At 43.9% G+C, this 21,378-nt stretch overlaps 3 protein-coding genes and 1 pseudogene across 3 annotated transcripts; 2 read left to right on the top strand and 2 right to left on the bottom strand.

The window, feature by feature from the left end:
• Positions 1-2,500: 2,500 nt before the first annotated feature.
• Positions 2,501-3,962, bottom strand: LOC116933383 (annotated as a pseudogene).
• Positions 3,963-6,059: 2,097 nt separating this feature from the next.
• On the top strand, positions 6,060-6,868 carry LOC123474452 (probable ATP-dependent RNA helicase spindle-E). Its single transcript, XM_045176664.1, has 4 exons — positions 6,060-6,215; positions 6,272-6,549; positions 6,619-6,670; positions 6,768-6,868. Exons 1-4 carry the CDS (start codon positions 6,113-6,115, stop codon positions 6,866-6,868), a joined length of 534 nt encoding a protein of 177 aa, XP_045032599.1. The 5' UTR covers positions 6,060-6,112.
• Positions 6,869-12,716: 5,848 nt separating this feature from the next.
• On the bottom strand, positions 12,717-17,492 carry LOC123474451. Its single transcript, XM_045176663.1, has one exon. It carries the CDS (start codon positions 17,490-17,492, stop codon positions 12,717-12,719), a length of 4,776 nt encoding a protein of 1,591 aa, XP_045032598.1.
• Positions 17,493-19,866: 2,374 nt separating this feature from the next.
• Positions 19,867-20,808, top strand: LOC123474450. The gene is made up of 2 exons (XM_045176662.1): positions 19,867-19,998; positions 20,047-20,808. Exons 1-2 carry the CDS (start codon positions 19,867-19,869, stop codon positions 20,806-20,808), a joined length of 894 nt encoding a protein of 297 aa, XP_045032597.1.
• The last annotated feature ends 570 nt before the right edge of the window (positions 20,809-21,378 follow it).

Below are 21,378 nucleotides of genomic sequence, written 5' to 3'. Positions count from 1 at the left end.
CGGCAGTAAACCACTAAGCACTCTCCGTTCGAGCTAGTGTACGGAAGAATCCCAATCCTGTCCCACGATAATTCCTTCCCTTGGCTAAATAAGCCACCAGAAAGAGTAAAACAATTCTTTCATCGAGTTGCTCGTTGGAGAGCAGAAGCAAGTAAACTAATCCTGGAATCACAGAATCGGAGTAAAGAACTACTCAACCCACGTCCGAGGACGTTCCAGGAGGAACGACCAAGAATACGTAAAAAGTGACCTAGTATTAGTCGACGAAACATCCGAAGAAATGAAAGAACAAAGAAACTACTTCCCAAATTCATCGGACCATTCGAAATTGTCAAAAGGGTCTGTCCTACTACCTATTTGATCGAAGACCCTACAACACGAAAGAAAAGGATGGTGTGGCGGTGGTTTAATGCGCAGGTTGCACAGATAAAACCATTCTACCTTCCTTTCGAAACAGAATGGCAACCAGAAGACTCCTCGTCCGACAGCGATACCGAAGTTGAACCCTAACCAGATCAAAAGGACGCTAGAAACCCTACAGAGAACCTGGAAACATCCACAAACGAAAATAATAAGACAAAGGATATAACCAACGAACAAACCATTCAAACCAAGTCACGCCCAGAAGGAACCGTAATCCGAGCCGGAAGGCAGACATATCCACCTGTATTGTAAATGTAACACTTGTGTGGAGAATTCAAACATTTGAAGGCCAGGTAGAAGGGAGATTGAAGGCCGGAGCCATCGGTAGATGACCTATCGGTGGAAGAGGGGAAAAGGGTTGTAAGCGTGGGAAAGGAGAAAGGGGTGTAAGGAACGCGGCTGACCGTTCCTTACAATATTGTCAGAATGGCTGAGTGTTGTAAAAATGTCAAGTTGCTTTATTGATCGCTAGAATACGCAGGCATGCGCTCAGCGCCAATATTATTCCCTACCTTTATCTGTTTGGCTACGCCTCTGACCTACCCTGCCCTTTTGAGTCTGGTATAAATAGCGCCCTTTCTCATTTTTTGCGCTAGTTGTCGTGGGAGCGTTGTCAAAGTCAGAGCTATGGTCAGTGTGCTCTCTGTTTTTGCAACAAAGTATTGTTTTCTGTGCTGTGGCAATATAATTCGTTAATTTGTGAATTGTTTGGCGTTGTGCTTCTTAATAATGCAATTCATCAAGACGTTGAGCAGCTGTCACTTTGGTAACTGAGTCCGGTTCTTCCTCTTCTCTTCCAGCCACTCATCCTTCGACAGAGGGCTAGTCCGAGGGCAATATCTCAGCCTGCGAGACTGGCTGTGTCCCGTAATTGCGGTAATCGGCAATCCGCAATTACGGCAGGTATAATCTTTCCGAACCATCTTGCCTATCGAAATGGGAAGCTTGTTAGTGTTAGTGATACAACATGCCCTCTAAACTGCCTACTTTTTTCTGCAGGAGCTGCGCCCACTGCTGAGCTTCTGCATCAGCATTCCTTTTACGCCAATCTGTGGTTCGTCGGGCTGGACCTCGCGGTGGATTTGCCTCCGACGAAGGGCCTGGATCGGCTTGGAAACGAATTCAGCGGTCAACTACATCTATTAGGAGCAAGGCAGACAACTGCATTCCTACCTTGTGCGTCAGTGGTTTGGGATTGTGGTGGATTCGTATCAGACGGAGACCCGGTAATGCTTGGAAAAACAATACAATGATAAACTACGTCTGCTTGGAGCAAGACAGGCAACTTCATTCCTACCTGGTGCCTCAGGTTAAGCTCGTCGCCTCCTGACTGGCGCTTACTATAACGAGAACCACGTCTCGTTTATTGGAAAAAGGGTGAGACCGATTCACTCCACTATGGCCGGTTTTAGCATGATGCGATTTCGGGCCTCGTTGTACGGGCCAATGATGAGACAGTAGCGAGACACGTAAAGGTCTCTGGAAGTGCAAGTAATTTCGTTGAACAGCCGGATACACATGGCCTCAACGACTCGACTTCCAGATCGGATGATGGTCTCGGCTTCTTCAGCTGTCAACGATAAGCCTTTCAGTTGCACAATTGTTTCTGCGAATCTATCGAATCTGTCGCAGCCTTCGTTAAGGCACGATTCTACCGCCCACCAGTCTCCTCCTTCGTCAGTGGCGTCCTCCAAAAAGTCGGCTGGCTCCGGTTCCGTTATGGCATCGCATGCAATGTCAAGTTACACACCTTCGTCCTTCAAGGCGCTGTCGTCACGGCCGAAGTCGTCGTGGTCCATCCTCTTTTTGATGAACTCATCGAGGTCAAAGGGCCCCATCGCCGCATCTGATTCCTTCAGCAAATATTCAACGCCAAAGAGCTTGCCAGTATACTCCGCAGGCAGTTGATACGTCGGGTCAGCGGGATGGCCCAAAATGGTAGTGGTAAGCTGGTAACCTTCCCTTTACTTGGACGACTAAGGAGCGCGTCTTTGGCGACGGCGCACTTTGAGCCGCCGACGCTTTTGCTGCGTTCCAGCGGCATATTCCGTCAGTTAGATATGCCTGAAAGCGCAGCTCATTCGCTGCCGTCCCTGTAAACATTCAATTTCTGAATATATTTTTTTCAAAAATTTAATTAGTACGTTTTCTTTACCTAAGTATGAAATTGTTTAGGTGATTGTCGAAACTTTCCAACGACGTCGACCCATGGGCGCATCGGTACACGGGAAGTGTAACATACCCTTTCAACAATTCTCTTGTTTTCGTGTACAGTTGGACTCCTTCTGGAGCCTGCAGACAAGTTACGTGACGCTTTTCAGTGCCCCAAATATCCAGCGCATCATCGCGGAGTAATGGAACGCCAAGGGTGTCGGTAGCGTCCGGCAGCGCGAGAAACATGTTCTCCAACAAACGGACGCAATTCTCCGTCTCCCTTGTTTTGCGGTGGCAGTGCCGGGTGAGCTCGGCTTTGGTTATTGCCTTCGCCACAGCGCTATCGGATGGATTGCTCACACCAGCCGATTGCAGCTCGCTCCGTTTTGCCCGTTGCAGCAGGGCCATGTCCTTGCCGTCCCACTCGAAAATGCTGGTCGACACTTGGGCCATAAAGGTGCCATACAGGGGATGTGACTCGTTCGTTCAGGCCTTCGAAAGGCGTCTCATGAAGTGCCAGCAATCTAGCTGGACACGCAAGTTTTCCTATTTGTAGAAGAGTTTCTGGCATTTTGATGGGCCATCTTGCTTGCAGTCCCTTCCGGTGTAGAGCATCATTGAATGTGGCTGGCTAGCATTCAAAAACCGGTTAATCGGACCATCTGCCATGCGGCCCAAGTTCGAGAGGCTCTCGGACGTCATGAGAAGCGATACAAGCACTTCTCCTCGCTCGTTTCCAACATTCGTGCACCAGGATGCGGTGTTGGCCCCCTGCCCTTGCAGTTTCTTGGTATTTTTTATTTCGTCGAATCGATTTTTAGAATGGTCCCGTAGATTGACGTCATGCTTCTTTTCAGGTGATCCAGCCGCGACCAGGCATCGTGGGAATACGACGCAAGAAACCACTTCGCCGTCGGGAGGGCGGAAAAGGGAGGAGGATCTTCGTAGCGACAAGAGGCCAATCCAAGGGATTCCCGATTTCATTTGTACCTCGCACAATCGGCCAAGTAGTTCAAGTCTTTGCTATGAAGCTCGCATATGTCCCTGCAAACGGCCGTCAGACTGTTGCCAATCGTCCGAGCCCTCATCAATCCGACAACCACCTTATCAGCGGTGAGCTTTCGCGTCAGGACGGTGGGGAAGCAGAATTTGAGTACGTAAGGGAGCTGTTGAATTAGACTTGAATCATAGGAGATGATAGTGCGTTTGCAAAACCGGCATTCCATGTATTCGGCAGCCAGGTAGTATCGGTTTTTCACGTCTAGGTATGTATTCCGCAGTTCAGGCAGTTGAAATTGTATGCCCACATCTTCCAAGGCATCCACAAGAAAAGTCGACAACAGAAGTACGGATTCACCATAGGTGATCCAGCCGCGACCAGGCATCGTGGGAATACGACGCAAGAAACCACTTCGCCGTCGGGAGGGCGGAAAAGGGAGGAGGATCTTCGTAGCGACAAGAGGCCAATCCAAGGGATTCCCGATTTCGTTTGTACCTCGCACAATCGGCCAAGTAGTTCAAGTCTTTGCTATGAAGCTCGCATATGTCCCTGCAAACGGCCGTCAGACTGTTGCCAATCGTCCGAGCCCTCATCAGTCCGACAACCACCTTATCAGCGGTGAGCTTTCGCGTCAGGACGGTGGGGAAGCAGAATTTGAGTACGTAAGGGAGCTGTTGAATTAGACTTGAATCATAGGAGATGATAGTGCGTTTGCAAAACCGGCATTCCATGTATTCGGCAGCCAGGTAGTATCGGTTTTTCACGTCTAGGTATGTATTACGCAGTTCGGGCAGTTGAAATTGTATGCCCACATCTTCCGAGGCATCCACAAGAAAAGTCGACAACAGAAGTACGGATTCACCATAGGAGATCCCATATTATCCGAACCAGGAACACATCGACGGTGGAAACGGATTGCAAGGAGCAATGGGCTATCCCGCATCTGCAGCACCTACACCTGCAACAGTTAACTATCCTGTACTTCAAGCGATGCCAATTTCTGCGTCATCGCTTCCTCCGAGTCCTCCCTATTCCTTGGGTTCCGCACTTCCTGTAACTACTCCTCGTCCGTATCCGATCAGTTTCTCTTCAATCTATTAATGAAACATGGCCTTCATTAATGTTGAGAGGTATGCCAAATAAACAGTACAACATAAAAGAAATACTCCAGCGGTTATTCAAAATGAGCAAAGATTTAGCTATTAAAGGATCTACTGCTTTACGCGTGTGAACGAAGATAGTATAGCAACAATTTTGGAGGATAAAAATTCCTATATTTGAACTAGAATAAGCTTACTAATTCACGGTTGAGCGCCTTCGGGAACTGCCCCCGAGGCCATGCCCATGCTCCTTTTTGGCCCGTAGGCCGAGGCGCAAGTTAGTTCCTGAAGTGATCAAGTCACTTAGTATCCTACTATAATTTTTTTTTTATTTATTTATTTTTTTTTTCGATTTTATGTCGTGTACTCCGTGTTCACACGGAGTACACGACGTTGTCATGTTGTCTCCAATACGGAAAAGTTTAATTTAATGCGGCGTCTTTACTCACAATGTCTTGTATACTTAGCAAGCATAAAACAACACGAACGCAATAAATAAAAAGTCGTGTATTATAAACCCATTTGCGACAGGTAGCCGTAGAATAATTAAACAAGCTCGTAAATTGAGGGAAGAAGACTCATGACACTTTAAGGTTACCAATGGGTACTAACTTCAAGGCATAGACGTAATAAAGTAATAGTCAATCAGCTACTTAGTGATTACTTAAAGGGTACTTATTCTGCGGCTTGCAAGAGTTACGGTAGCGGGCTCGGCGGGAGAGCTGCAGAGGCCTAAGTTGGCACACGGAGCAGGCAGAGTAGATCTGACTGCCTTTTGGGAGTTTACGGTGGCTTTTTATATGTTAGTCATCATCCCGTGGGGGACATACGGGACAATGTTAAGGTATAGGCGGACAAAATCGGGCGGTATCGGGCGAATTTGGACGTCACGAAGAGGTATAGGCGGACAAATTCAAGCGGTATCGGGCGAATTTGGACGATTGTTAAAAATAGGCCGGGCAGTTTCGGGCCGTTTCGGGCAATTCCCAACAGACAAAAATATATCTATTTTTAGCTACGGCAGGTTAAGGCCGTTTTGGGCAGCTTTGGACAAATCATAACAGTTTCTGTTTATAACGGGCGTGCCGAGACTTGTTCTCTCCGCTTGTTATATTTTCTAGAAAGTCTAATTACTAGGTCAACTAGTGGGGTATTAAGTTAAGGAGAGTTTAAGAAATAAGGTCTTAGTTTAATTAAGCAAAAATAAAAGGGGCAAGAAGGGGCTTCGCTTGGCGTTTCGTTACAAATGCTACCGAACAAAAACTCCTTGCAACATTGTTGTGACTCAACCAAGGCGCATTGCAGCCATTAGCATAGCCAAAAGGGTCTGCTATGAAAGAAATTGGACATTGGGAACCGTTGTTGGATACAACGGAATATTTTGTCCCACTGTTATCACTTTTACTATTGAAAGCTATGTGTTTACTAGGTTGGCATGGAACATCAAGTAAGTGAATCAACTTTGCTCACCTATCTGACCACAGGATGCCTTCTTGAAGCATTAGTAGCCAAAAAATCCCTTGAAGGCTATACCCACAGTAAGTTCCTGACTATTAGCTAAATTTTGTTATGCTAATGTCTGTTTCTTTTCCAGTCATTATTGACGAAGTGCACGAGAGGGATGAAGATACTGACTTCCTTCTCTTGGTCGTCCGCAAGTTCCTCCGTCATACGAGGACGACAACTAAAGTCTTTCTGATGTCAGTTACTTTTGATGCCGACAAATTTGGCCAATATTTCAATAGCCCCGTCATTGGAAACTTTCCGTTCACGTCCAAAAGACCATTTCGCAACGCTCCCATAATTGAAGTGGAGCACGGTGAACCTCACGACATACGCGTTTACTATAGTGAACATCTTCAAAAACTAGAGGTCAGTATACAATAGCATTTTTTAAAAAGAGCAATAAATGTAATATAATATTACGGTTTTCGTTATCAGTTTCTAGGGGGGAGTATGAACTACCTCTATGATAGCGTACCGGAAATTGCCGGTACGCTATGATGGAGCAAATTTTTTCTCAAAATATGAAAACATTTCCAGCAACCGCAGCGCAATACTTATATTCCTGCCCGGCGTCTGTGAAATAGAAAATATGCACAAAGCTTTGCTCGACTACGACATCAATTCTGATTTCGAGAACTGTTGGTACATCCTACCACTACATTCACAAATCACCAGTGAAGAGTAAAATCGCGTCTTCCAGCCAATGTCTAGTCTAGCTCCACATTTCAGTAATTTCCGGAAAATCATTCTGTCCACGAATATCGCTGAAAAATCGCTCACGGTGCCAGACGTTACCTACGTAATTGATTTCTGTCTCATCAAGGAGCTCGTCACGGACCCAGATACCAATTTGAGTAGGCCAGTAGGCCGGATACCACCGACGTCGGCAGATTATTATAGTGCTGGCTATACCATCAAGCCCCCGCCACAGTGCAAAAGAGAAAATGGCCGAGAGCCAGACAGCAATGGTATTTGACTTTGTTCACTCGGTCGGATTTCCATATCTTTCTCTCTCTTTTCCTCCATCCGCGTTTAGATCCATCTATAAGTTCTCCGCCCGGTATTCTAGATAGTATACATTCTGACCAAAATTTGTCGTCTTGTGTAGCAGAGAAATCCCGTAGCTCAAGCTTGATTGAATCTCTTCTTTTCCACGGTGCCGCTACATCGGCTGAGTGCGGCAAACTAATGTTTCTCTTCTCATCAATAGCTTTTGTGCTCTTGTCTTGCTGCTTTGATGTTGATTACAGCATTTTCATTAAACAAATGGTCCGCCCTATTAACTTTTTTGTCTGCATAAAATTGTATGCCCCTATATGAAGACACGTGGATGACTGTATAGACCATCAACAGTCGCTTTCTATTGTTGAAATTGTGTTCCTGATTATTGACCAGTGAACCACAGCATCAAACTGGTCCAGTCTATAGTCGACAATCGTCTCTATAGTTTGACAATGACGAAAGTAGTACAGCGAATGCGCAGCGTTAAAAAAAGGGGGGGGACATTAACACAGCACTCGGGTGCGTATAGCGCACCATTATATACGATGCTGTTGTCTGGTTGTTGAACAAAAGTAAAAAGTTCCAACACCTTATCATTGCCAACTGCGACGACTATAAAATAGGGATTTTATAGGTGGCGAGGACGGGGTCGCTTGAAAAAAAAAAAGAAAAAATGGGAGAAAATAGAAAAACAAAAAGGGAAACCATCAATCAGTGTCGGCGCCGAACGAAATGGTAATCCATCGAAACTACCGGGATGGCGGAACTGCTGAGCTTCTATGGCCAAGGTAAGTTTTATACAGACATATCCGCTCAGAAGAGATGAGACATCAGACTATTAAGTTGATGGCAATGGAATGACTTGGAGAGTGTAACGCTCCATATCAGGCCATGCAAAAGGATTTTTTTTTTCGTAGGCTATTGTGTGTCGGTGATTGGTGTGTTTACGTATCGCTTTTTCATAATGCAATAAAACACACAAGGGATATAATGCAGTTTTTAATTATGCCGACCTCTTTGCTTTATAGGACTATAGCCGAGGAGATGATGCCGTCAAGGCTAAAAATTGAATTGAACAAAATTGAACCTATAATTCTTTGCGCAAATAGGTTGCGTGCTAACAATGTATAATATTCAGCTATTTTTGGCCACAGTCATAAAGGGAAGGCGTACATAAATGAAGGAGCGCTGGGTCAATCCGCGCGGATTTGACAAATCCGATGCGCGACCAAAACTCGGATTTCGTTGAAATTTGGTAAGTGAATCAATAAATATGTTTAAAATTTATTGGCCAAAGGATTTTTTTTTGCGCAATTAGGGAAAAAGTTACAGCAAAATTAAAATCAGATTTTTTCATTTTGCCGTAACTTAGGATTTTTTCCGCATTTTCATTTTTATTTATTTAAGACTAGTTTTTATTTCTTTATTGAATTTTAAATAAGTACGTCTTATTCAGTTTTTCACGCTCTTTTTAATGGTATTTTTTTGTTTCAAAATTTTTAAATTTAATTACGTTATTTAACTTTTAAATGTTCAGAGTGTGTCTTACAAAAGTAGACCTGAACAGATTCGCTAAAGAGATTTTTTTGTAATTTTTGCACTAAAAAAAAGAGGACATATCATTGTATATGCTCTATTTTTTTCGCTAGGGTTAAATTCTCCATAGTGCCGATTTAATTGTTTGAAATCTCCCTATTTTGATGTAAAATATTGGCTTCGGCGGCCATTTTCACTCATCCCTTTTCCCTGTCTCCCCTTTTTGACCAATCCGCCAAGACCGCCTGGGGTAGTCAAGGTCAAAAAGGGGAGACAGGGAAAAGGGATGAGTGAAAATGGCCGCCGAAGCCAATATTTTACATCAAAATAGGGAGATTTCAAACAATTAAATCGGCACTATGGAGAATTTAACCCTAGCGAAAAAAAGAGCATATACTATAATATGTCTTCTTTTTTAGTGCAAAAATTACAAATAAATCTCAGAAGCGAATCTGTTCAGGTCTACTTTTGTAAGACACACTCTGAACATTTAAAAGTTAGATAACGTAATTAAATTTAAAAATTTTGAAACAAAAAAATACCATTAAAAAGAGCGTGAAAAACTGAATAAGATGTACTTATTCAAAAATCAATAGAGAAATAAAAACTAGTCTTAAATAAATAAAAATGAAAACGCGGAAAAATCCTAAGTTACGGCAAAATGAAAAATCTGATTTTCATTTTGCTGTAACTTTTTCCCTAATTGCGCAAAAAAAAATCCTTTGGCCAATAAATTTTAAACATATTTATTGATTCACTTACCAAATTTCAACGAAATCCGAGTTTTGGTCGCGCATCGGATTTGTCAAATCCGCGCGGATTGACCCCGCTATACTCATCTATACGGATCCGCTTATCGGTAACGTGGCACACCATATGGTATAGCAACAGGAGAGGCCGAACGGAGGCGATTAAAAAAAGCATGGAATATTCCTAAACTTGTTAATAGCTTGCAAAGACAATGAAAAGAAAGAGATTGAGTTCAAGGACTCAGATTTTCATTTCCGAACTTACAAATCGACATAATTAATAATTAACAGTTCAACAAACAAGTTTGCAATGCAGAGCTTTCATATATGGTAGTGACTCTTCATACTTCATGGAATGCGATCTTCCAGATTTAGCTTTCAATTCAGCTTTCCCCTTCATAATAAAGGTATTGATGATTACTCTTCCTGTAAATTGAAAATTAGGTTTTTATAGTTTAATGCCAATTACTCTCTAATTCAAAACTAGTTTATTGGTCCAATAATTGACGCCAATAATTGACGCTTCTGCGAAAAGCGTAAGTTGAAAGACTTGGCTTGTTATTACCGAACATTTTGATAACGGTGACGTCATGAAACGTAAGTGTGAAAGAAGACAAGACGGAGAACGAAGCAAGCACTATAAATTGATTGAAATTTAGAAATCTTGGATCCAAAATCTGTTTATCTTTGGCCCACGTTACATGTCTATGGACAATTTTTTTCAAAAAAATTGCCCGAAGGACATTACCGAAGGAATCTTGTTACAAAATTATGATATTATCACATGTTTATGACACTTTGAGATTGTAAAGACTGTTGGTTTTCATGATCTGTTTTCATCACATTCAAAGATTTTTAATTGTCAACAGGTTAATTACATCAATGGTCGCATGGCTTAGATGGCAAAGCGCCTGCCTAGTAAGCAGGAGATCACGAGTTCGAGTCTCGGTGGGACCTATTAGAAAATTCTAGTGAATATTAATTACTGTGTGAATCTTTAGGGAAGAAATAGATATCGTCTCTAAAAGATTGTATTAATTGATATACGATATCTAGTCTAGTAACAATAATTTTGTTACAAAATTATGATATTATCACATGTTTATGATACTTTGAGATTGTAAAGACTGTTGGTTTTCATGATCTGTTTTCATAACATTCAAAGATTTTTAATTATCAACAGCTTAATTACATTAATGATCGCATGACTTAGATGGCAAAGCGCCTGCCTAGTAAGCAGGAGGTCACGAGTTCGAGTCTCGTTGGGACATATTAGTAAAATCTTGTGTAATTAAATATCTGTGTTAATTTTTAGGGTTTAAAAAGATATCGTCTCTAAAATTTTGTGTAAATTGATATACGATATCTAGTCTAATGACAATAATTTTGTTACAAAATTATGATATTATCACATGTTTATGATACTCTGAGATTGTAAATACTGTTGGTTTTCATGATCTGTTTTCATCACATTCAAAGATTTTTAATTGTTAACAGCTTAATTACATTTATGGTCGCATTGCTTAGATGGCAAAGCGCCTGCCTAGTAAGAAGGAGATCACGATTTCAAGTCTTGTTGGAACCTATTAGTGAATTCTTGTGTAATTAAATTTCTGTGTGAATCTTTAGGGTTTAAATAGATATCGTCTGTAAAAGTTTGTATAAATTGATATACGATATCTAGTCTAATAACAATAATTTTGTTACAAAATTATGATATTATCACATGTTTATGATACTTTGAGATTGTAAAGACTGTTGGTTTTCATGATCTGTTTTCATCACATTCAAAGATTTTTAATTGTCAACAACTTATTTACATCAATGGTCGCATGGCTTAGATGGCAAAGCGCCTGCCTAGTAAGCAGGAGATCACGAATTCGAGTCTCGTTGGGACATATTAGTAAATTCTTGTGTAATTAAATTTCTGTGTTTATCTTTAGGGTTTAAAAAGATATCGTCTCTAAAAGTTTGTATAAATTGATGTACGATATCTAGTCTAATGACAATAATTTTGTTACAAAATTATGATATTATCACATGTTTATGATACTTTGAGATTGTAAAGACTGTTGGTTTTCATGATATGTTTTCATCACATTCAAAGATTTTTAATTGTCAACAGCTTAATTATATTAATGGTAGCATGGCTTAGATGGCAAAGCGCCTGCCTAGTAAGCAGGAGATCACGAGTTCGAGTCTCGTTGGGACATATTAGTAAATTCTTGTGTAATTAAATTACTGTTTTAATGTTTAGGGTTTAAAAAGATATCGTCTCTAAAAGTTTGTATAAATTGATATACGTGTTCCCACGAATTTGGAACCTGTCTCGTTTTCTCGCGAAAATGGCGGACTGAGAACAGTAGAGACTTGTATTACGTAATCGAAGCTGCAGACTGTGTCTGCACACTGTAAAAATGACGCTACAGACTCTGTACTCCAGACTAAAGACTAGCAAAACTATCGAAGGGCGGAGGACAGACAAGCATAAATGGAGGGAAGGGAAACAATAGCGAAGCGCGACATAAAGATGGCTTCGTTGCCAAATCAGGTAAACGCTTGTCGCCGGAACATCCTCCCCCGAGGCCGGCTAACCGGCCGAGCTAGATTCCAGGAGACACAATTCGGTGATCCCGCGTCGAAATATTCCGGAAGGAAGTTGAACGTCGACGGCGCGAACACAGCCGTCTGATCCCGGGAACACCTTTACGATGTGTCCGATGTTCCATACGCCACGGCTAAGACTCTTGTTGATTTCGAGGACGACGTCGCCGACTTCAAAATTCGGTCGCTTCGTCTTCCATTTCTTCCTTGCCGCGAGAGATTGTAAGTAGACCGTTTTCCACAAGTCCCAGAAAAGGTTGAGGACTCGCTGTAGATAGCGGTAGTGATCTCACGGCGGAGCATCCCCGAATGTCCCAGCTGGAGGATAAGCGGTAGGAGAACGATTCAGGAAATCGTTCGGAGTTAATGGGCGGAAATCTGCTGGATCAGAGATCGCATAGGTGAGAGGGCGAGTGTTGAGTAATCCTGCGACTTCGTATAATAGGGTACGGAGTAAGTCTTCGGAGGGATACCGAAGACTATTTCCTTCTTGTTCTAACGCTCTATAAAGCGCTCGTTTGGTTGATTTCACCAAAGAATCATGAGTCCCACCAAAATGCGGAGTACGCGGCGGCTGAAAGGTCCACTCGATGCCGGAATCTTTCATAAATTCTGGGATTCCTTCAGAAGCGTGTAGAGGTTCTACTGCTTCTCGCAGCTCACGTTTCGCGCCCACGAAGTTTGTTCCGTTGTCGGAGTGAATAACGGCAGGCTTTCGGTACATCGCGATGAATTTTCGCAGAGAAAGCAAGAAATCCGGGTAGAAAGCGACGGCACTAATTCAAGAAATATTGCCCGCGTCACCATGCAAGTAAAAAGGACACCCCAACGTTTAGCTGTCCGATTTCGGTAGAGACTCACATCAAACGGACCGAACAGATCGACAGCAGTCCTGGTAAAAGGAAGCGATCCTGCGTCCAGACGCGATTCCGGTAGATCAGCCATGTATTGCTCTCCAGGCTTGGCTCGATTACGGCGACAGATCACACAGTCACGGCGGGCCTTTTTCACTGCTTCTCTTCCGCCGGTGATCCAGAAATGTTGTCGTATGTAGGTTAGTAAGAAATCCGTTCCTGCGTGCTTCAGATGTTCGTGGAAAGCACCGATGATCATCTTCGAAAACGGGTGCTTTCCTGGAAGGAGAGGAGGATGAAGCTGATCGTAAGGTAGCTTTGCTCGGCTCGCTCTGCCTCCAAGACGCAAGATTCCGTCGGGATCGAGTACTGGAGCTAACGCTAGCAGACTGGAAGTAGTGTGGAGCGGCTTTCCCTTCTTGATACGCTGCAACTCTTCGGCGTAAACCTCACTCTGGCAGCGTCTGACGAGGTCAAGAAATCTTGCATCCAACTTGGAGAGAGCGGCTACGTCACTAGGTTTCACCTCGACGCTCGTCCAGTCGAACACGACACTTTGATTTGTCGCTTGACAAACCCGACTCATCCGAATTTCTTCCGTACTGACCATCCATGGTAGATCCACGGGCCATTCATCTTCAGAGAGAACTAGGAAGTTCGGTCCGTCTATCCAGAGGGTAGGAAATGTCTTCCCGTCTAGAGTAGAGCGGGTGGCAGCATCGGCTGGATTGAGAATACCAGGGACGAATCGCCATTCTTCTGACTCTGTGATAGTCTGGATCTCGCCGACGCGGTTGCTGACGAAGACCTGGTGATTGGCGGCTGTGGAGCGAATCCAGTTTCGGACGGTGCTGCTGTCCGTCCAAAATCTCCGTTTCTTAATTTTGATTGTCAGGGCGGATTGGACTGTCACTGCCAGTCTAGATCCTAGCAGTGCTGCGTTAAGCTCGAGTTTCGGCACAGAAATGACCTTCCTCAGTGCGAGCTTGTTGGCAGCCCTCGCCTGTCGGACGATTACCCTACCGTCGGAGTAGACGTTGCGGATGTAGATTACGGCAGCGTAGGCCTCCTCCGACGCGTCACAGAAGGTGTGAAGTTCAGACGACACTATATTGGCTCCATCGGGAAACAAACAGCGGGGCATTTCTACTGAATTCAGTTGTTTAAGAGTGACGAACCACTTGTTCCACCATGTCTGGTCGTCTTCGGCTACAGCATCCGTCCAACTCAAACCCTTTAGGCCTAGTTCTCGTAGGCGGATCTTGGCTCTCACGATGAGTGGAGAGACAGTTCCCAGAGGGTCGAAAACGCTAGCTACGTTGCTGACTAAGGCCATACGAGTAAACTCGGTGTCGGGGAAGTTTGCGACCTTAAACCCGAGTGTATCCAAATGGGTGTTCCAAACGACGCCGAGCACCTTTTCCTCCGCATCTCCGGACAACGGGTGCGATGACGGTTGATCCATGGGGACTTCGGTTGTTATTCTTAACACGAATTCGCGCGAGTTAGAGATCCACCGTTGCAAGTTGAGATCGGCGTTCGCTAGTGCTGCCTTGACAGCGGTGGCTTCACTCAGGGCTTCTACGACGGATGGAGCTGAGCTTAAGTAGTCGTCTACATACATCCGTTCTTGGACAGCGGTGACAATATGTTCTGCTACCCCGGCATCCTTGACGATTTGACGGACCGCGTAGATGGCAACAAACGGCGAACAGCTTGCTCCAAAGGGTAAACGGTTCATCCTACAAACTGTCGGTTCGTCTGTTTCCTTGTCTCGCCATAGGAAACAGAAATAGTCAGCGTCACTGGACGCCAAGCGGAACCTGCTGAACATGGCTTCAATGTCGGAAGCCCATGCGACTTCTTCCTGCCGAAATCGGCTGATGACGGCTGCCAACGCTGGTTGCAGGGCCGGCCCACTTAAAATAGCATCATTCAGTGATTTCCCTCTAAAGGGAGCGGCAGCGTCGAATACGACTCGTAGTTTCGACCCTTTGTACACCCCGTGGTGTGCAAGGAAGTATTTGGCAGAGGCCGGGTCCGAAAGCCGGGAGGCGTATCCTTGGTCGAATGTCTTTTGCATCGCCCTCCGGTAATCTTCTTCAAATTTCGGGTTTCGGTCGAATCTTCTCAACAAACTCTTAAGCCGGTTTTCGGCTAACAGACGATTGTTGTGGAGATTCGGTTCTCCTTCTCTCCAGATGATCGGCACTTCATAACCAGTATCGAGCTTACGGATTCTTTCCACCACGATTGACAGAGCTCTGTTGTCATCTGGTGAGAGGCATCTCGCTTGGAATTCTGTACCGAAGTTTTCCGAATCGCAAAAGCGACGCATCTCTACCGCGACGTCTTCTAGGGAAATGCGACCGGAAATGGTGCAGGCACGAACTGCTGTGACGGTTGTGTGTTTGTTGGTAACTCCCCGGATGATCCAGCCGAGCCTTGTCCGAGAGGCAATTGGTTCGTAGTCTTTGCCTTCTCTAGTTTCTTTAACTCCTAGCAGGTGGATGTGGTCAGTACCGATTAAAAGGTCTACCCTTCCCCCGACTTCTCCGGTAGGTAAATCTCTAAGGTGGGCCCATTCTTTCTTCATCCGATTCCAATCGGTGACTGGCGTTGGGCTGGCCACCACCTTCATGGTGGAACTTTCTAAAGTGACGATTTCGTCCGTCTCTGTGCGTAGTTGGAACTGGATGCGTCTGGATCGGTACTGGTTTACTACGCCTCCGGCCCCATCAATTTCAAGAATTTGAGGGGTACCCTGAATCTTGAGGGAAGTGGCGAAAGCACTTCTCATGAGCGTGGAATCACTACCCTCATCGACGAAGACGTTGGCTTCTTGCCAAGTTCCATCCGCCGCCTGGATCTTCAACCGCATCATGCCTAAGGCCACCCGTTGTCGATTCATCCGCGCGGTGGTAGAGCGTGCCTTATTCGTCGAAACCTTGATGGAGTCGTGCAGCAATGGGTGGTGCGAATATGGACAATCTTGATGTCTGCAAGCTCTCTTGGTGGTACAGTTGCTCGCGGAATGTTTCGTTCCAAAACAGCTGAAACATAGGCGATGCCTCATACAGAACGTGACACGCTCCCCAACGGCCATTGCCTTGAAGTCTTCACAGTCTGCTAATCGGTGCTCCTTTCCACATTTGAAGCAATAGGCCCAACTGGGTTTCTTGGGTGTTTCTTCCTCTGATGGACGTGACGAGCTTTGGTGAGTCCGTGCTTGACGAAAACGTCCATTCGTATTCGAAGTACCGTGTTGTTCAGCGGCCAGGGTGTAAGCATTTTGGTAGGCGGATGCACGATTACAGAGCCAGGAGCCAAAGGCATTCAAGCTCCGATGTTCTATTTGTCCTCGTCTCCCCTCGTTCCAGGCGAGACGATCGTGTAGGCTAAGTCTCTGGCAGACTCTTTCTATCTGGTCAGCTGACGACGTTTCGCCGATTCTACTAAGGTCGAAAAGGTGGGTTCGAACCTTTTCTGCGAATCGTTTGAAGGTTGCCGGGTCTTGCTTGATCTCCAACTGGTCCAGGGCTTGAAGATGAGCGGCTCGCATGACGTCTCGCCTACCGCAAGTTTGCTTCAAACGTGTAAGTGCTTCCATGTAAGCTGGTTCCCCGCCGCCCAAGCCGTAGATCACATCCAGGCAGTTGCCCCGCAGGTACCGTTTTAGCACCGCTAACTTCTCGCCGGGCGTATTCGCCGTATCGTGCACTAGCGCACGGAATAAATCGATCCATGTGAACCATTCAAGAGATTTACCATGGAAAACGTCTAATTCTACCGCTACTGTTGAGCGAAACTTTCGTTGACTGGCCGTCGGTGGCAGTGTACCGGAACAGTACGCGTCTATCCAGTCGTCTGGTGCTTCTACGTTAGTTGCTGGAGGTTGCGAGAATTTTGTTCGGGGATGGAGGAGCCTGTCGGCGACGTTTCGTGTCGCGATCGGGTTGTAGTAGTGGGCGGAACTAAAGCTTTCTCGATCGTCGATGCTTAATCGCTGCAGATCTCTTTCTGCCTCCTCCGCTGCCGCACGTGCGGAATCTGCTTGCATTCGGGCTTCATGGGCTCTCTGTTGGGCGACTGCGAGCTCTGCTGCTCCTGCTACCTCGGGTCGTTCGCCAATTAACGACGGGGCTAACGAGTAAACGGGTTGCGCCGCGATTACGCGAATTTCTGAAGGCGGTTCATTGGCTCTTGATTCCAAATACTGTCGGGCTGATTCCCGAGTTTCGCCTATTTGCTGAATGTAGCGTAGGTGGATCGCGTCTTGTCTCTCATTTTCTGTTTTATCGGTCTCCGCGTTCAGTAGGTCTGTGTGTAGACGAGTCGTCGTGCTCGACAACAACCCTAGGTGATCGATCAGTCCCATGATGGAGCCTCGTGATCCGTGTGAAATAATCAGCGAATCAATTTGACGACAGGTTGTAGTTACTTGCTTACGTGTCGCTTTGCGCTGTCTCTTCCACGTTTCGATGTCGTTCCCACTCGGGATGAAGTTGCAGCTTCCAGCTCTGGCTATTTCGCCGTCCCTTAACGATCCTGGTGCCTCTGCCATGCTGATAGCCAGGGGCGCTTCTGTCGAAGGTCTTGTCTGGGAGATAAACTGAAAGCTAGTCCAGGAGGGCCTGCTGGGGATTTACTAGTAGAATAATTGCCAGATATCTAGCCTCAACGGCTGAGATAAAAACTTGGAAATTCACTTTTCTACTCCGGTTCGAAGGACCAAATGTTCCCAAGAATTTGGAACCTGTCTCGTTTTCTCGCGAAAATGGCGGACTGAGAACAGAAGAGACTTGTATTAGGTAATCGAAGCTGCAGACTGTGTCTGCACACTGTAAAAATGACGCTACAGACTCTGTACTCCAGACTAAAGACTACCAAAACTATCGAAGGGCGGAGGACAGACAAGCATAAATGGAGGGAAGGGAAACAATAGCGAAGAGCGACATAAAGATGGCTTCGTTGCCAAATCAGGTAAACGCTTGTCGCCGGAACAATACGATATCTAGTCTAATGAAAATGATTTGTTACAAAATTATGATATTATCACATGTTTATGATACTTTGAGATTGTAAAGACTGTTGGTTTTCATGATCTGTTTTCATCACATTCAAAGATTTTTAATTGTCAACAGCTTAATTATATCAATGGTCGCATGGCTTAGATGGCAAAGCGCGTGCCTAGTAAGCAGGAGATCACGAGTTCGAGTCTCGTTGGGACCTATTAGTAAATTCTTGTGTAATTAAATTTATGTTTGAATCTTTAGGGTTTAAATAGATATCGTCTCTAAAAGTTTGTATAAATTGATATACGATATCTAGTCTAATGAAATTAATTTTGTTACAAAATTATGATATTATCACATGTTTATGATACTTTGAGATTGTAAAGACTGTTGGTTTTCATGATCTGTTTTCATCACATTCAAAGATTTTTAATTGTCAACAGCTTAATTAAATAAATGGTCGCATGGCTTAGATGGCAAAGCGCCTGCCTAGTTAGCAGGAGATCAAAATTCTAGTCTCGTTGGGACCTATTAGAAAATTCTTGTGAATATTAATCTGTTTGAATCTTTAGGGAAGAAATAGATATCGTCTCTAAAAGTTTGTATAAATTGATATACGATATCTAGTCTAATGACAAAAATTGTGTTACAAACTTATGATATTATCACATGTTTATGATACTTTGAAATTGTAAAGACTGTTGGTTTTCATGATCTGTTTTCATAACATTCAAAGATTTTTATTGTCAACAGCTTAATTACATAAATTGTCGCATGGCTTAGATGGCAAAGCGCCTGCCTAGTAAGCAGGAGATCACGAGTTCGAGTCTCGTTGGGACCTCTTAGTAAATTCTTGTGTAAATAAATTTCTGTGTGAATCTTTAGGGAAGGAATAGATAACGTCTCTAATAGTTTGTATAAATTGATATACGATATCTAGTTTAATGACAATAATTTTGTTACAAAATTATGATATTATCACATGTTTATGATACTTTGAGATTGTAAAGACTGTTGGTTTTCATGATCTGTTTTCATCACATTCAAAGATTTTTAATTGTCAACAGCTTAATTACATCAATGGTCGCATGGCTTAGATGGCAAAGCGCCTGCCTAGTAAGCAGGAGATCACGAATTCGAGTCTCGTTGGGACCTCTTAGTAAATTCTTGTGTAAATAAATTTCTGTGTGAATCTTTAGGGAAGAAATAGATATCGTCTCTAATAGTTTGTATAAATTCATATACGATATCTAGTCTAATGACAATAATTTTGTTACAAAATTATGATATTATCACATGTTTATGATACTTTGAGATTGTAAAGACTGTTGGTTTTCATGATCTGTTTTCATCACATTCAAAGATTTTTAATTGTCAACAGCTTAATTACATCAATGGTCGCATGGCTTAGATGGCAAAGCGCCTGCCTAGTAATCAGGAGATCACAAGTTCGAGTCTCGTTGGGACATATTAGTAAATTCTTGTGTAATTAAATTTTTGTGTAAATCTTTAGGGTTTAAAAAGATATCGTCTCTAAAAGTTTGTATAAATTGATATACGATATCTAGTCTAATGACAACAATTTTGTTTCAAAATTATGATATTATCACATGTTTATGATACTTTGAGATTGTAAAGACTGTTGGTTTTCATGATCTGTTTTCATCACATTCAAAGATTTTTAATTGTCAACTTGGATGCAGACGTCTTTTTTTGTGTTCTCCTGTTTCCCCATCAATTTGTGAGTTTATTGCTGATTTTCATTACTTTTTGTTGTTATTTTCATGTTCTAGAGTGTTTATTTTGTATAGTTTTCTTGTTTTTCTCTTGTTTTCCCCAAATTTATCCTTTTCGGTGTTTTGTTTACTTGTGTGGGGGCCCCCCCTTCCCCCTTGGCAGTTTGTTTACATTGTCTAGGGGACAATGGCTGCCAAGTGGCTCAATAGTGTAGATGTCGATTTTGGGGTTCAATTCCCGAGATTGAGTATGCGTGCGGTACATGGGTTCGTGCGTAGTTTGAAGGTTGAGCCACAGGATCTCTTAGGCCTAGTTGCTGTGCTAGATACGAGAAATCAGGTCGCTAGAATTACGTTTACGACAGAGGCATACACCTCACATTTTTTGTCCCAACACAGTGGTATCGTCAGGACGGAATTGGAAGGGAAAGAAGTTAATGTAGTCATCAGGGACAGTAATATTCCGGAGAAATTTGTCAGAATTGCAGGGATTCCACCGAATCTAGACTTGGGAGTAGTAAAGACACGTCTGAAGGAATTTGGAACCATAATTGATGCTCGTTGGGAACGCTATCGGGTGGCAGAGGATGACGTTTTATACCCTGTCCTTGCCACTTGGATGATAGTACGAATGACGTTGACTAAGAATATTCCCTCATACATTACTATTGGCAGCTATCGTGCCATGGTAAAGTATGAGGGACAAAAACCTACTTGCAGACTGTGTGACGACGAAACCCATTTTAGCTACAACTGCCCAACTTTGAGACGTAATAAGGAACCTATCATTGTCCAAAAGCCCAGTAATAAAATGACTAAAAAGACAGAGACAGTCCCGGAAAAACCCGTCACTCTACCCTTAGATGTAGACCCCATGGTTTCTAAGGCCCTTCTTGAGTGTGGAATACAAAGTTCACTCTCAGGGGGGACTCCCAACTTAGAAATTTCTCCCACCGAACAACCCGTTAAATCCACAGACGACCCACCACGACAGACTCCGCCCGCTCAAATGATAATCCCTGAAACACAACCTGATGACTCGGAACCTATGACAATTTCCATGGAACCAGTGGAACCCAATTTGGGGAGGTTGAGTCCATGGAAACTGACAAAACAAGTGACCACCTGAAAGTTCCCACTGTACCACAAAGCAAACGTTTCAAACCAACATTGACACCCCAGAATTCTAGACCAACCTTGTCCACTTCTCAACCCAAGAAACCATTTAAATGACTGCAAAGCTAAAAATCGCATCTATCAACATTGGAGGGATTAGGTCAGTCGAGCGACGTCAAATTCTTTTTAACTTCTGCAGGGACGGTAACCTAGATATCGTGGGACTTCAAGAGGTAGCATTTCATTCTTGTCCAATTATTGAAAGTCGCTACCGTTTGTTGGCAAATGTCGGTCCCAACAAAAATGGAACAGCCATTCTCATTAGACATGGTCTGGACTATTCTCGATTACTTCTAGAACCCGACGGAAGGCTTATATCTATTGACGTGAAATGTTTCACGTTCATTAATATCTATGCTCCGTCAGGTAGTCACGTAAAAACCGAGAGAAACAACTTTCTTCGTCAAACCGTCCCTGCTTACACAATAACTACTCGACTGCCCTTCGTGTTGATGGGCGATTTTAACTGCGTAGACGACATCCAAGATAAGGCATGCTCCGACTCCTTCTCTTCCCAAAGTAA

Source organism: Daphnia magna, linkage group LG7, assembly GCF_020631705.1.
Source record: "Daphnia magna isolate NIES linkage group LG7, ASM2063170v1.1, whole genome shotgun sequence".
In the NCBI taxonomy this organism is placed as follows: domain Eukaryota; kingdom Metazoa; phylum Arthropoda; class Branchiopoda; order Diplostraca; family Daphniidae; genus Daphnia; species Daphnia magna.
This window is presented reverse-complemented; position numbering and strand designations above follow the sequence as displayed.

Excerpts from the sequence above, each read along its gene's own strand:
- LOC123474452 (XM_045176664.1), top strand. The coding sequence starts at position 6,113 with ATGGAACATCAAGTAAGTGAATCAACTTTGCTCACCTATCTGACCACA. Across the intron at positions 6,216-6,271 it reads CCTTGAAGGCTATACCCACA|TCATTATTGACGAAGTGCAC; the intron begins GTAAGTTCCTGA and ends TTTCTTTTCCAG. Across the intron at positions 6,671-6,767 it reads TAGCGTACCGGAAATTGCCG|AAAATATGCACAAAGCTTTG; the intron begins GTACGCTATGAT and ends TCTGTGAAATAG.
- LOC123474450 (XM_045176662.1), top strand. The coding sequence starts at position 19,867 with ATGGCTGCCAAGTGGCTCAATAGTGTAGATGTCGATTTTGGGGTTCAA. Across the intron at positions 19,999-20,046 it reads ATCTCTTAGGCCTAGTTGCT|GCATACACCTCACATTTTTT; the intron begins GTGCTAGATACG and ends TTTACGACAGAG.
- LOC123474451 (XM_045176663.1), bottom strand. The coding sequence starts at position 17,492 with ATGGCAGAGGCACCAGGATCGTTAAGGGACGGCGAAATAGCCAGAGCT.